At 39.7% G+C, this 14,956-nt stretch overlaps 1 protein-coding gene across 1 annotated transcript in view; it reads right to left on the reverse strand.

Annotated features, from left to right (window-relative positions):
- The window catches only part of DAPP1 (dual adaptor of phosphotyrosine and 3-phosphoinositides 1), a 58,488-nt gene that overhangs the window by 28,793 nt on the left and 14,739 nt on the right, over positions 1–14,956 (reverse strand). Inside the window, exons 2-3 of the mRNA XM_024736047.1 lie at positions 9,520–9,642; positions 6,751–6,884 (exon numbers count right to left, since the gene is read on the reverse strand). Coding sequence (XP_024591815.1) covers positions 6,751–6,884; positions 9,520–9,642 — 257 coding nt within the window. The remainder of the gene's footprint in view (positions 1–6,750; positions 6,885–9,519; positions 9,643–14,956) is intronic.

Raw genomic sequence — 14,956 nt, forward strand, 5'->3', positions numbered from 1 at the left:
TTGGGGGATGTTTCCTAGTCAGCCTTCTTTTGTTTTATGATTTCCTAGTATAGTTTCTCCAATGGCAATTTATGTAAATAAATTATGAAGAGCAATAAACGCGAAGACAGAAGTTCAAATTGAGTCACATTCTTTAGAACAGTGGCTTTATATCACATACCAAAAATATTAAAGGTTTTAAAGAGACTGAGGACTAAAGCATGTCTTGTAGGCCTGCGGTATCCTACAAGCATTCTGTTACATCATGTGGCAGGGATTCTTCCCATTCAAATCCGTTCAAGGCCATGCTGTGATGTGACGATACTGTATTTCGGTGTCACTGTGACACCCGTTTCAGGAGACAGCAAAATGAGTGGAAAGCACACACACTTTAGAACCAGTTAGCCCGGATTCCAGTCTCAGCTCTGATGCTTTCTATGTGTGCAGCTTGGGCAAATAAATGAAAATCTCTGAGTTTTTATTTCCTCATCTGAAAATGGGACCACTTTACACATTATAGTGGGTAGTCCAGAAGATTAAATACCTCAAACTTAGTAAAACTCCACAAAGATTTGTTTCATTCTCTTCCTTGTCTGTTTTTTCCTTTTTCAAACACACCTCCTCTACAAACTAAGGAGATTTATATTTTTGGCAAACATAAACTAAAGAAGTGACTCTTGGTTGTGGTTTGGCAACGTTCCAAGTTGTCACCAATTATTTTCAGAAGTGTCACATAACTCTCAAATTCAAATTAATTTTCAATGAATTATTTTAAAATGCTGGCTGGGTAAAATGGCTGGTGTCGCAAAATAAAATAATAACTGTAGCAGTTATTAAAAGGTTGGGAATCCCCACATCAATACAAAAAGAGAAGTGGAAATTTGACATTTAAGAAAGAACCAGATAGGATCTTCAAAATTGAGAACCAATTACTATAAAGGGTAAAGCACAAGCACAGCACACTTGACTTATACCGTATTTTTTCATGCTAGTTAGGTGATTAGAGTAACAACACAGTAATTCCTATAATAAATTGTACAAGACAATTTCATGTACAAAAGTATTGCAATATAAATAAAAGGTAATGGGAAAGGCAATTTTTGTTTTAATACTATTTGGACATTTAAGCGTAAAGATAAATGGTGTCTACATTTTCCAAGATGACACTCAGTCAGTTATAAGAGGAAACAGTAAAAATTAATAATGGAACAAACATATTCATACTAAAAAAGTCTCAAATTTCCAAGTCTATCTGAGTTGAATTTAGAAGCCTTGTACAAATATGAATAGAAGTTTTACATAACATCTTACTATTACAAATGAAAGGCAGAGTCTGAATTTGATCATTACTGAGCGTACATACAATGCAAATCATCATTTTCAAATTATGCTTTGTATACACTTTGGAAATAAGCATTAATCGTCAGTAGCTTGCTAGTTGCGATGCTGCCATGAAAGCTGCAACGCGGGCTTTGGTAATGGGATACCCACCACAGAATGTTGTGGATAATGATTAGCGTTTATTCTTTTAGGTGCTGGGACATAACAGGGAAAAAGAACTGACAAAAATCCCTCTTCACATAGAGCTTACATATGAGTGTGAAGGTTTTAAAAAAATAAGTGAATTAAAAATATGTTAGAAGGTAAATGGGCCATTGAAGAGAGTAAAGCAAGTGGGTACATTGTATATATCTCTATGATATACTTGGGAGATGGTTGGGTTTTGAGAATGAGAAATATCTTAAGAGTGTTTGTGGGTATTCATAAGGAGAAATTAGAGTGAACGGAAACTTTAATGCAGATTAGAGATGAAATGTAGATTACAACAAGGGAAAGGGAAAATTATAATAATAGAATCTTACAGTTGGCAGGAGGGTTAGACCTTGCTTACAGAATCTTCATTCTTTAGCTTAGGAGGCAGAAATCCTGGGAGTTTAAATAATAGGAATAAAATAGGAAAAAGAAATCTTAAAAGAGTATTCATCCCTTTAGGTTAACACTTTTACCTATCCTGAGAGCAAATATTTTCTTATGACCCAGGACCAAGAATTCTGGTTTCACTCTACTGAAGACATTAAATAGATATGAAATTGTAAGGCAAAAGTGTATGGTTGTTGTTTATTTGGACATCTTCCCTGTTGCCCTCAAAGGTGATGCCATTCCTGCCAGTGAATGAGTGTGAGAAAGTCTCTCTTAAATAAACTCACTCCCCAGGCCCTGGAGGGTGAGGCTGGCCTGAGTGGGTCTGGGCTGGTCTGCAGAGTGGCCTGAAATACCCATTTCTAGTCCTTCCCATTCTGGGGATCTGGAGGTCAGAACCCTGGCAGGGCCTCATCCATCGTGCAGAAAAATGCTTCCCCTGGTGATCCTTAACCGACCAAAATTTTTAATAAGAATTTACACTTCATCTGATGGTGAAGAAGGAATCCTCAGCCTGGAGGTCTCCTGATCACTGGAAGCCAATTCTTTTTAAATTTTTAAATTTTTAAATTTTTAATTGAAGTACAGTTGATTTACAAAGTTGTGTTAATTTTTGTTGCACAGCAAAGTGATTCAGCTATACGTCTATATACACACTCCTTTTTAAAATATTCTTTTCCATTATGGTTTATCCCAGGAGATTGGATATAGTTCCCCGTGCTATACTGTAGGGCCTTGTTGTTTATCCACTCTAAATGTAATAGCTTGTATCTACCAACCCCAAACTCCCAGTCCATCCCTCTCCCTTCCTCTTGGCAACCACAAGTCATTTCTCTATGTCTATGAGTCTGTTTCTATTTCATAGATAGGTTCATTTATGCCATATTTTCAATTCCACACATAAGTGGTATCATATGGTATTGGTCTTTCTCTTTCTGACTTACTTCACTTAGTATGATAATCTCTAGGTCCAACCATGTTGCTGCAAAATGGCATTATTTCATTCTTTTTTACATCTGAGTAGTATTCCATTGTATATATGGACCACATCTTCTTTATCCATTCGTCTGTTGATGGATATTTAGGCTGTTTCCATGTCTTGGCTGTTGTGACTAGTGCTGCTATGAATGTAGAAGTGCACGTATCTTTTTGAATTATAGTTTTTTCTGGCTATATGCCTAGGAGTAGGACTGCTGGATCATTTGGTAGTTCTATGTTAGTTTTTTAAGGAATCTCCATACTGTTTTCCATAGTGGCCGTACCAGTTTATATTCCCACCAACAGTGTGGGAGGGTTCCCCTTTTCTTCAGGAGCCAATTCTTTCTTTCATTCATTCTTTCTTTCTTTCTTTCTTTTCTTTCTTTCTTTCTCTTTTTTTCTCTCTTTCTTTCTTTCTCCTTCCTTCCTTCCTTCCTTTCTTTCTTTCTTGCTGCGTTGGGTCTTCATTGCTGTGCACCAGCTTCTCATTGTGGTGGCTTTTCTTGTTGCAGAGCATGGGCTCTAGGCACACAGGCTTCAGTAGTTGTGGCTCGTGGGCTCTAGAGCGCAGGCTCAGCAGTTGTGGTGCAAGGGCTTAGTTGCTCCGTGGCACGTGGGATCTTCCCGGACCAAGGATCCAACCCGTGTCCCCTGCATTGGCAAGTGGATTCTTAACCACTGTGCCACCAGGGAAGTCCCCAGGAACCAATTCTTAAATGAACAAGAAGAGATCTGTTTCTAGAAGATGGAATTCCAGTTTCCATTCACTGTTATTCATAGGTCACACTGCTGACTCCGTGACTTCCAAGGACCATCTGGGCTTAAAAGCCATCATAGCTTCAGCAGGTTATCTTGTTTCCTGAGGCCTATTACTCTCAGGGGGCATAACGGAAGCTCCTATGTCATGGGTTTTGCCCCTTGTTCCCAGCTTTGGTGATTTTGCCTTCAGCTGGCAGGGACAGATAAGAGGAATATTTCAGAGTTACTGGGATCTAACTCAAGAGCCGGAAGCCAGTTTGTCAGGTACATATCTATCGGCACCCAGGGTCTGTAGCAGGGGTTTAAAGAGCAACAAATTCCCAACTGGGTAATGAATAGAACAGAGGAGAGGCAACGGAGAGCAAAAATCTCGGTTTCCTAAGTTTGCAATAAATAAAATAACAATTATAGTGATGATAAGGCTACAGCAAGTTTCAGCTTTTTTTTTTAAGTTTTGAATTTTATTGTATTCATTCTTCTGTACAGCAGGTTCTTATTAGTCATCCATTTTATACATATTAGTGTATATATGTGAATCCCAATCTCCCAGTTCATCACACCACCAACACCTGCCCTCCGTCACTTTGAAGAAAACTCCCATAGGTGTCTGGTTTACAAATCTTTATAATTCCTATTGCATTAATCACAAACCTTCTTTAGTCAGATTAATCTATTTGCTGGGAAGCTTAATATTGACCCAAATGTAATCTGAGGAGCCTTTACTTTGGTGCAGTCTTAGGTGATCCTTTCACCTAGTGATTGGATCAGTGCCAGAAAAGCTCAACCGGAAAGTACTGCATTCACTTTGATCTCAAACATGTGGCATATACATATACACACACAATGAAATACTACTCAGCCATAAAAAAATGAAATTTTGCCATTTGCAGCAACATGGATGGATTTGGAGGGCATTATACTAAGTGAAATAAGTCAGACAGAGAAAGACAAATACTGTATATCACTTATATGTGGAATCTAAAAAATACAACAAACTAGTGAATATAATAAAAAAGAAGCAGACTCACAGACATAGAGAACAAACTAACAGTTACCAGTGGGGTGAGGGAAGAGGGGAGGGACAGTATAGGGGTAGGGGGTTAAGAGGTACAAACTATTGTGCTTAAAAGAAGCTACATGGATATATTCTATAACACAGGGAATATAGCCAATATTTTATAATGACTATAAATGGAGTAAAAAATTTTTAAATTGTGAATCACTAGATTGTACACCTGTAACATATAGTATTGTACTTCAACTATGCTTCAATTAAAAAGAATTTAAAATAAAGCAAAAAAACTTAAAAAAAGGGGGGGGGGTTGAAACCTGCTAGTAGGCAGAATATGTACTTTTTCCTAACTTGGAGAAAGTCTGGAAAGAAGTATGGAGAATGACCAAAGGTACTGAAACTAGAGTCTAGAGGGAGAGTTTAAAAGAAGGGAGCTGATTTTGTTTGGTGAGAGAAGAGGAGGCTGGAAAGTAACAATGGTAATGGCTTTGAAGGATACAAAGGGTTGCAACTTACAGTCATCATTCATTCATTTATTCATTCACTCACCCAAAGCACCACGCACTGTACCAGGACCTGGGAGACACAGAGGACAAAAATTGAAGTAGACAAAACAGAGTCCTTGGCTTCAACATCTCCTCTCCATTGCCAGTGACCAAGAATTGAATGAAAATGAGTGTAGATTGGGACGCAAGTAAGAAATAAGTCTGAAGGGAAGGGATTTGAAATTGAAATGCTTGCCAAGACCAAAGTAGCAAAGGAAATAAAATCATTACCACTTGCCCTTTGTTTATGAGAATTATTGCTGGTTAAATGATAAAGTAATTTTCAGGGTTGATTAGGAGAATTTCCACCAGAAAAAAAAAATGATTGCTTCAATTTTATGGTTTGAAATAATCTATCAAAGACCTTGTGTGGTCAGTATAAAGTAAGTCAACTATTTTGTGGTTTCCACTGTGCTTTTTGTCTTTCCTTGACTCTGTGTGAGTCATATCAGGGTCTATTCAGGCCACAGAAATAGCAGAAAAGGAAAAGGCACTGGTGGCATCTCTCCCAGTGTGATCAACAAAAAGCCCACTAACCAAGTTTACCATGGAAATGAGTGTGTACAAATTCGCAGCAACTGACTCTGCTATTAAGGCTTGAATTCCTCTTGTGCTTGGTTCTTGGAACTGTCCAACTTTTGATTAACTGAGAATCATCAACATTTAGGACATATAAAATTGTGATTCTATGTCACAAATACAGAGGAAATCTTTTACTTTATTTAAATAGTATAGACAAATGAGTTAGATAATTTAAATACCAAGCGAGTGTGTTTGTTTTTTAACTTGAATTTTCTGGTTTGACTCTAACCACCCAGAAAGGAAATTTTAAACTATTTCCAGCCATACTTAAGTGCCATGTAAAAACTTATCAGAAACCAAGACAAGAGAAACAGAATTTTATGATGAAATTAAGAAATTGTTCAGGAGAGTAATTTCTAGTCAGTATTTTTAATATTCAATGATCTTTGAGAAATTGCATTTCATTTTAAAATGCTCAAAAACTGCTCAAAATGATCATTTTTGGGTCTCCCCAGTATGCAAACTTCTCATACCTAAACTTCTGAGGAATCAAAAAGTTGTTCTTTCCTTTGTTCTTTCTTTGTTTACTGTATATATCATTATAAAACAAATAGGTCATTTTAAAGAAATGTGTGCTTTTAATCAATCCATTAAATAACACATTCTGAGAAAAATACCTATTTTGCACAAGGCACATTGTTTTCTCCTAAAAATAATACTAACATACTGACATATACATACATATATATATATATATATATATATATATATATATATATATACTGAAGTATATATATACTGAAATATAATATACTGAAATACATAATATACTGAAGTATATTATATACTGAAATATATATATTTTTTAATGTAGCATATGGCACTGTAATTGGAAAAAATGTTTCTAAACATATCCAGTTGCATATAGTATGCACATAATTCAATAGAAGTGACAACTATTTAATTGAAATCCACTTTGTCCCGCCTCCAACCTGAAACGATATCTCACAGGTCAAGTATCTGTTCATAGCTTACCTGTCTCACTTCCAATCAAAGGCTGATTTGCAAAATGCTTGACAAAATCTTTCAAAGATGAGAATTCATTAAAGCCAAATTTAAATGAATATCCAGTATATTCAACGTGAAAGTGTTTGACGGAGTCTTTGGCTCTAAAAGGGAAAAAAATGTTTAACATTATTTAAGAAACGAGTATCTTTTTTGAAGGGGAATGTAACCTTAGGCATTAGCATTACCATTAAACCCTTCTAAAAGCTGAGAGTTCTGATACCATCACTGAAACCACTGGCACTTAAAGAGCAGCGCTGGTTTCTGCAGGCAGAGCGTGCTCTCAATTTTTCATTCTAATGAAAGACAAGAGCCTGTGCTCCCTTGTGTATTCGGCGCTCCCTGTGAATTCCCTGACTTGCCGAATGAGTCTTTGAACATTAACCTCTTAAGGGGCATGAGTTTAAGAAGGGCAGGAAGAGAGATGATAGAAATGGCAAGTCACTCCCTCCCCGTATTCTTCTCTGTGCCTGGCCCTCCTCCCTTACTTGTTTGGGAGTCAATCCAAATTCTGCTTCTGTCACTTAATCAGTTACGTGAGCCCAGCCCTTTGCCTCCCATGCCTAGTCCACTGCCTGCTGAATAAAATATCAGATTTCCTACATTGTCATTCTCCACTTCATTTTTGGAATAAGGCAGAGAATTAAATTTTTAAAAATTTATATATATATACTTGATTTGACCCAATCCTATCTTTCAAGCCCCACTTCCACTATTCCTCTCTTGCTGGGCATGCTGCAACTTTAGCAAGCATCAGAAATCAGAATCACCTGCAGCGCCCAGGTTTCTGGACCGTACCCCCCGAGTTCCTGATTCAGTAGGTCTGGGGTGGGGCCTGAGACCTGTATTCCTAACCTGCTCTCTGGTGATGCTACCGGTCTGGGGACCACACCTTGGGAACTGCTGCAGTGCCGCCACGCCTACTGTTCTCCTAGGAGTTTCTGCCTTTGTCCCTTAGCTCGTACAGCTCCCTTCGCCTGTGACTTCTTCCACTTTGTTTCTGATCAAATTTCAGTTCAAATGCCACTTACTCTATCAAATATTGCTTGCTACTTCCGGCTTGAGTTACTTGCCTTTTCTCTTCTCAACAACCCAAGCACTTACCTTGTTTTCTTTCATGGCATTTACAGCGCTCTACTTTGTAGTAAGGTATTTGGATATGGTCTTATTGCCCCTGTGAGGCTATACTTCCTGATGTCAAGGTCTTTGAATCTTCTAAAGCACTTATCAAAGCGGTAGGCACAGAGCGGATGCTTTGAAATATTTATTATTAAGGAAGCGAATGACCAAATGAATAAAAACAGTCATTCTCCTGATCTGGTCTGTGATTCCTCTTACTTTTGCTGGTGGTTATTATTTTTTAAAGCATTTCCAAGTGCTTGTAATGGAAATTAATATTTTATATTTTAACTTTGTATATAGATGTAATATATATATCATCTCTTTGTAAGGAGCTTATAATTGTTCAGGCGAGACATACAAAAGTGAAAAGTTAACATTCTTTTAGCCAACAATTCCACAGATTTGTTTGAGATCTGGGGGAGATCCATGCAATAAAGGATCAACAATCTAACCACTTTAATGTAATTTTAACATTTGCTGTTGATTTGAGAAAGCACAATTCCTGTTTCCCACAAAGCAGAATTCTATTTTTGATGACTATTTTTCCCAAAAATGTTTTTTAGAAAATTTGTAAATAAAATAAAACAATAATGGTTTGATGTTATTGGCTGGGTGGCCGAGGGCAATTACATGGAGTCCTCACATCACCATTCTGACCCAGGGGCAACTCCCCGTGAACCCAGAAAGACTTGCTACATGTCAGTGGATGCCAAGGTGACAGATGCTGACAGATAACCGATGACTCCAGCTGATTATCACGTGACTAGGTCACCTTCTCTGAAAGGGAGGCCAACCAGGAGGAAGGGGATGGGAGAGAAACCCTGGAAGGACTGGACAATCACTGTTTTGAGCAGGGCGTACCTGGTGGGGACTAGATTAACTTTCTTTTTTTTTTTTTTTTTTTTGCGGTCCGCGGGCCTCTCACTCTTGTGGCCTTTCCCGTTGTGGAGCACAGGCTCCAGACGCCCAGGCTCAGCAGCCATGGCTCATGGGCCCAGCCGCTCCGCGGCATGCGGGATCTTCCCGGACCGGGGCACGAACCCGTGTCCCCTGCATGGGCAGGCGGACTCTCAACCGCTGTACCACCAGGGAAGCCCTAGATTAACTTTCTTAATAGGTGAAATGGAAATTCAAGAAAGAAGGTCAGTCCATTTATAGAAAAAAACTAAAAGTTGCATACTGCCTGCTTGAGTTTGTGATTATGAAAACTGCACAGCCACAAGTCATTCTGATTTTCCAGAGGAAGCAAGGCATAGTGAAAGGGGCACTGGGCCAGGTTTCAGGGATGTGATTCTGGTGCTGTTTCTATCACTGATTTATTGGGTGGAAGACACTTTACCACTTCATGTTTCAGTTTCTTCATCAGTCAAGCAAGAGTTCTGGGTTAAACAATTCATAAAATCTCCTTCAGCTCTAACATTTTTTCTCCACCAATGGAAGGGGCAAGAATGTTTTTTGCAGGCTCACCACTCAGAGCTTGGCCTCCTCGGACCTGTGGGTCTAGCAGGAATCAAGAGAATTTGGTTCTCTGGCAATCTGAGTGTGACCATGGAGTCAGTGCCCCTGTAAATAAGAGGTGGGACCCCACTGAATTTATAGAGTTCTTAGGCATCCTACCTCACAGAGAGAGAGTACAGCCCTGTCCTTTCATTGCTGTTCCGCAGAAGGTAGCTCCCGTCGCATCCGTTGGAGAGGAGAAGAGCCTCGGCTGCATGTCGGGTGAGGTTACCATGGTACCACCTGCGGAGGAGAGAGCAGCACTTTCACTCAGGGTGAACCCCAGGGGGACTCTTCCTGCACTGGGTTTTCCTCTCATCAATATTCTCCACTCTGGGAGGCCCGAGACCAAACCCTGAGCCAAAACATCAAGAAAAGGAAATTGCTGGATGAGGCTGAAGGGGAAAGGAGAGAGTTGGCCAATCGCAGAGTGTTATGGGTTGAATTGTATCCTGTTGAGGTGCTAAGCCGCAGTACCTCAGAATGTGGCCTTATTTGGAGATAGGGTCTTCAGTGAGTTATAATGAGGTTATTAAGGTGGGCCCTAATTCAATAGGACTGGTGTCCTCTTGTGAAAAGGGGACTTCTGGAGACACACTTGCAACAGGGAGAATGCCATGTGAACATGAAGAAGGCCATCTGCAAGTCAAGGAGGGGGGGCTGGAGCAGATCCTCCTTCACAGCCCTCCAAAGGAACCCACCCTACTGACACCTTGATTTCGGGCATCTAGCCTCCAGAACTGTGAGATAATCAGTTTCCGCTGTTTAAGCCACCCGTTTTGTGGTACTTCATCATTGCAGTCCTAGCAAACAAACACACACTTTACTTTGTAGACAGAAAGTTTTTTAAAAATCCAAGTCAAAAATAACCATAAGAATAGATTTTGGCCAATTTTCTCTCTTTCTTTTGGTCTCTCTCTCACACTCTCTTTCGAAAGTGTGGAACTACTTTTTGCAGTGTAGAAAACCACTGAGCTGTTATACCAGAGTCCGTTGTCATGAGGGAAATGAAGTTGAGCACAAGGAATTCAAATGTTTTATACTGAGATGCAAGCCCCATCCAATATTGTTTCAAACTCACAAATAGCTGCACTGCTGGGGAAGTCCCAAGGACATTCAAACTGATGTATGTGTTTTAAAAAACAAAATACAGGGCTTCCCTGGTGGTGCAGTGGTTAAAAATCCGCCTGCTAATACAAGGGACACGGGTTCGAGCCCTGGTCTGGGAAGATCCCACATGCCACGGAGCAACTAAGCCCATGAGCCACAACTACGGAGCCTGCGCTCTAGAGACCGCGAGCCACAACTACTGAGCCAATGTGCCACAACTACTGAAGCCCACACGCCTAGAACCCATGCTCTGCAGCAAGAGAAGCCCCCACTTGCCACAACTAGAGAAAGCCCATGTGCAGCAATGAAGACCCAATGTAGCCCCCCAAAAATTTTTAAATAAAACTAAAAACCAGAAAACAGAAACACATCAGAAAAGGCAACATATATCCACAGTAGAAAAAAAAAATCTACGTAGTTCAAAAGAAAACATAATGAACATAAAGCTTTTTTCTCTCCCTTAATCCTCAGTCCCCCTATTCCTTTCCCCAGAGGACCCCAACGTTAACCATTTTTTGTGCTTCCTCCTGAGAGGTATCCCATGCATTTAGACGCATTCAGGCCTGTCCGCTACCGCAGTTCTATGGAAATAAGAGCATTCCAGGCACACTGTTGTGCACCTCACTCCTTTTTCCTAATGACAGTTTTTTCCCGCTCTTTTTAATGAGCTGGTAGAGAGAGTTCAGTGGGGTGATGAGGATTGTGGGCTATGCAGTCAATCTGCCTGAGTCCCGATCTGGGTGGCACCTCTTATTAGCTGTACCACTGTGGGCAAGTTACCTAACCAATCCGAGTCTCCGTTTTCTCACCTCTAAAATAGAATTAGTAACATTGGACCTTGTGGGCCAGTTGTAAGTTCTGTTCACATATGAAATGGTCAAAACAGGCTTGGCAAACAGCAGGGCTCAAAACACATTAGGAGTTGTCATGAAGCCATTGAGATCCACAAAGCCATAACTTGCAATGTATCTTCTGGGACGTGATTTTCTTGTTGCTCAAATATAATTGTTTATTACTTTCAACTTACTGCAGATAACAGAAAGCTAGGTCCTGGGGACAGTAGCTGCTGCTAGGGACCCACAGTCCAGGGCAGTGGAGGGGAAGGGGACACAAGCAATTACACAAATATTGGTAATGTCAGTGAACTAAGTACTGTTAAAGAGATGTGCATGGTGTTCAAGGAAGACCCCTGCTCTGGGGGTAAGGGATCCTACTGGGATGTCCCTGTGGCACGATATTTTCACCTGATAATAAAAATTAAACGTAAGACTAAATGTAGAAGGAAGTTTCTACATAGGTCTCCGAGCTATCTGTTTTCTAAATCTGCATTTGCTAATATCTGCTTCTTTAGCACATTTCCTCTTTGGGGCAGAGATGCCTCCATCCTGTGTTAGAAATGTGCTTGCTAGCTGAAAGCAATGGCAAGGTGAAGCATTTTATAAGAAATCCCATTGACTTATTTACCCATTCATTCGACTAATTCCCAGACATGCTCAAATCTTCATGGAATGAAATTACTATAAAAGACAATTGGAAACTAAAACTAGTATGTTGTATGTCGATTATACCTCTTTTTCTTTTTTTTTTAAAAAGGACAATTGGAGGAGCTAAAAGTGAGGCTATCAAAAACGTCAGGTTTGTTTACAGACAAAATTCTAATTCCTTTTGATAAGTGAAATCTCTATGAGGTCACAAGTTCTTAAATACATTTTGCCTGTAATTATTTTTTGAATGAACATTTCAGCAAACCATTTAGTTTGAGCCAATAGATTACTTATTTGAAGCAACAAAAATTTTTTATTTGTTTATTTATTTTGGTCGCACAGTGTGTGGGATCTTAGTTCCCCAACCAGGGATCAAACCCGCGCCCCCTGCATTGGAAGCACAGAGTCTTAACCACTGGACCACCAGGGAAGTCCCTTGAAGCAACAAAATTTGATCAACAAAATTCTAAAATGTAAAGGATTTGAACATTCCTTGGGATTCTTTTCAACAAGATCTGATGTCTATCTAAATCATTTACGGAATTCTGATCATTCCAGCTTGGTGGCAGTTTTTACTGAGAACTTTTTTATGGTAATCTTTTAAACAGTAGCTATATATCATAAACACATAAGAAATCCTTGAATATAAAGCAAGACGGATCACACTGTGTTCTGATTTGGAACATCTCAGGGAGTGTTAATTTCTGGGTGAGAAACATCACTTGGTTGAGTCAACATCACTGTCACAGTTTTCGTGGAGTCCTGGGCCTGGGCAAACCTAAGACAGAGGCTGCCAGGCAGCCACCTATGCTTCATGATGTCTGCAGGGCAATGAGGACCCTCATTCCCCAAACGACTCTTCCACAAACACCTAAACTCCCTGTCTTAATTGAGTTAAGCATCCTTTCCTAGGAACTTCCGATTAGCATATCTTCCAGGGATGTGACTATAAAGCCAAATAACATTACATACCCTTTGCAGGAATATGTCCATCTTTGGTAAGGATGGTTCAAGACTGTGTACATAAAGAGTGAAAGGTTGAAAATACAGTCTTATTCAGCTGGTAGTTTTCCCACAGTTAACCTTCTCTACCTTCTATCATTTAACTTTATAAATCTTTATCTATTAAGCTCAAATCTGTGCAAGGCATTGTATTAGGCAGGTCAAAGGAAACACAAACCCAGGCCGAGCCTCAAGAAACCATTAATCTATTCAGGAGGGTAAGACAAGTACTTTGCAAACTACATCCAAGAGAGAGTAAAGTATCCAGCGGGGGTTATAGGAAGAAAGATCAAGGCCATTTTTTGAATGACCCAACATCTAAGTAGGCCTTGAAGAATATGTAAGTTATTTTTTAAAGTGTGCATTATTTTTTTCTGATTATAAAGCATATGTAGTAAAAGTTAAAATATGTACACATAAGAGAAAATGAAAGTCTTTCACAGAAGAGGAAATATGTATTTCAAATAAAAAGTCTCACTATTAATCAGAAAAATGCAAATTAAAACAACAATGCAGTACTTTTGTAATCCACCAGATCTGCTAAAATTGAAGGATTAGCATTAAGTACTGGAGAATTTGGGGGCCCTGGATATTATCATCTACTGTTGGCAGGTGTTTAAGTTGGAGGGGAACTTAGCACATCTAGTGTAACTGGACATGCACACATGACCAGCGGCTCCACTTCTGGTGGCTTATTAGTGAAACACTCACACATACACAGAAGGAAGTGTGAATTAAGGTGTCTACTGCAGAGCGTTTGTGAGAATAAAATTTAGGAGCCATCCTAAATATCTACCAACAGTGAGATGACAGATAAGTGCAGTGCAGTGAGTACTCATAGGATGAGATTACGTTAAAAGTTAACCGAAAGAGTTTGAAAAGCTAAGAGCGTCGTTGGTTGCCAAATGCTAAAGGCAGGGGCTTGGGTGCTACCAACACATTGTGAGGGGGCACCAGGAATGATTACCACCCTCTGATGGCCGATGCAGTCTTGAACAACTGAGAATTGTCCCGCTCAGAATGCTAATCACTCCCCCACGGAGAAACATGGAGTGAATATTTGTGTCCGCGCACATCAAAGTTGACAGATCCCAAAACATACTGTTAAGTTAGAGGAACTGGTGGCAGGTATAGTCTGAAACCACTTCATTTTGAAAAATCTCTCTCCTTCCCTCCACACGATACAACGCATACAATAATATATAAAAGCACAAAATAGAAGTCTGATAAAATACACACCAAACTCATAAGTTTGGTCCTTAAAAGAAGGAACCAGGATTGAGGGTGTTGTTAAAGGGAACTTTAGCTCAATCAAATTTTCCTAATTTAGCTTGTTCTAATGAAAAATAAAATAAAATACATGTATATATTAATTGGGTAACTAAAATTTGAAAAAGAGAAAATTGTATGTCTACCTTGATCCAACCTCCAGGGCCCTGTTAATGTTGGCTTTATTTAATTATTTTACTTAATTTACTTATTCAACTATTGTTTATTGAACACCGGAAATGACCTAGCATTTGCGGGGAGGGAGAGAGAGACTTTTTCTCTATTTAAAGTCTGGTGGGATACGGAGTGACAATCGTTCAGGGAGCTATTCTGTGCAAAGGGAATAACAGGAACAAAGGCCAAGAGGCAAGAGAATGCCAGGTATGTACGGGGTCAGAGCCCTGCATGGTGGGGTGGGGTGAGTAATTCGGGTGAGTGCCAAAGGGCAGCAGTCAGGCATGGTGAGACAAAGCTGAGGGGAGACTGATGCTGTCTTATACTGGGCCCTGGATGCTGACAGTTCCTTGGTTGATGTCTACAGAGCTTTTTATGGATTAATATGCATATACAATAGCTCATTACATAGAGTCCTAATTGCACGGGCCTCAAGTTCCTGTAACTGGGACTGTGTTTAACATTTTTTTATTTTGTTCTTCTGATTATTAGATGGAAGAGTCCAATTTTAAGGGGCT

This window comes from Neophocaena asiaeorientalis, unplaced genomic scaffold, assembly GCF_003031525.2.
Source record: "Neophocaena asiaeorientalis asiaeorientalis breed wild unplaced genomic scaffold, Neophocaena_asiaeorientalis_V1.1 scaffold7, whole genome shotgun sequence".
NCBI lineage: Eukaryota > Metazoa > Chordata > Mammalia > Artiodactyla > Phocoenidae > Neophocaena > Neophocaena asiaeorientalis.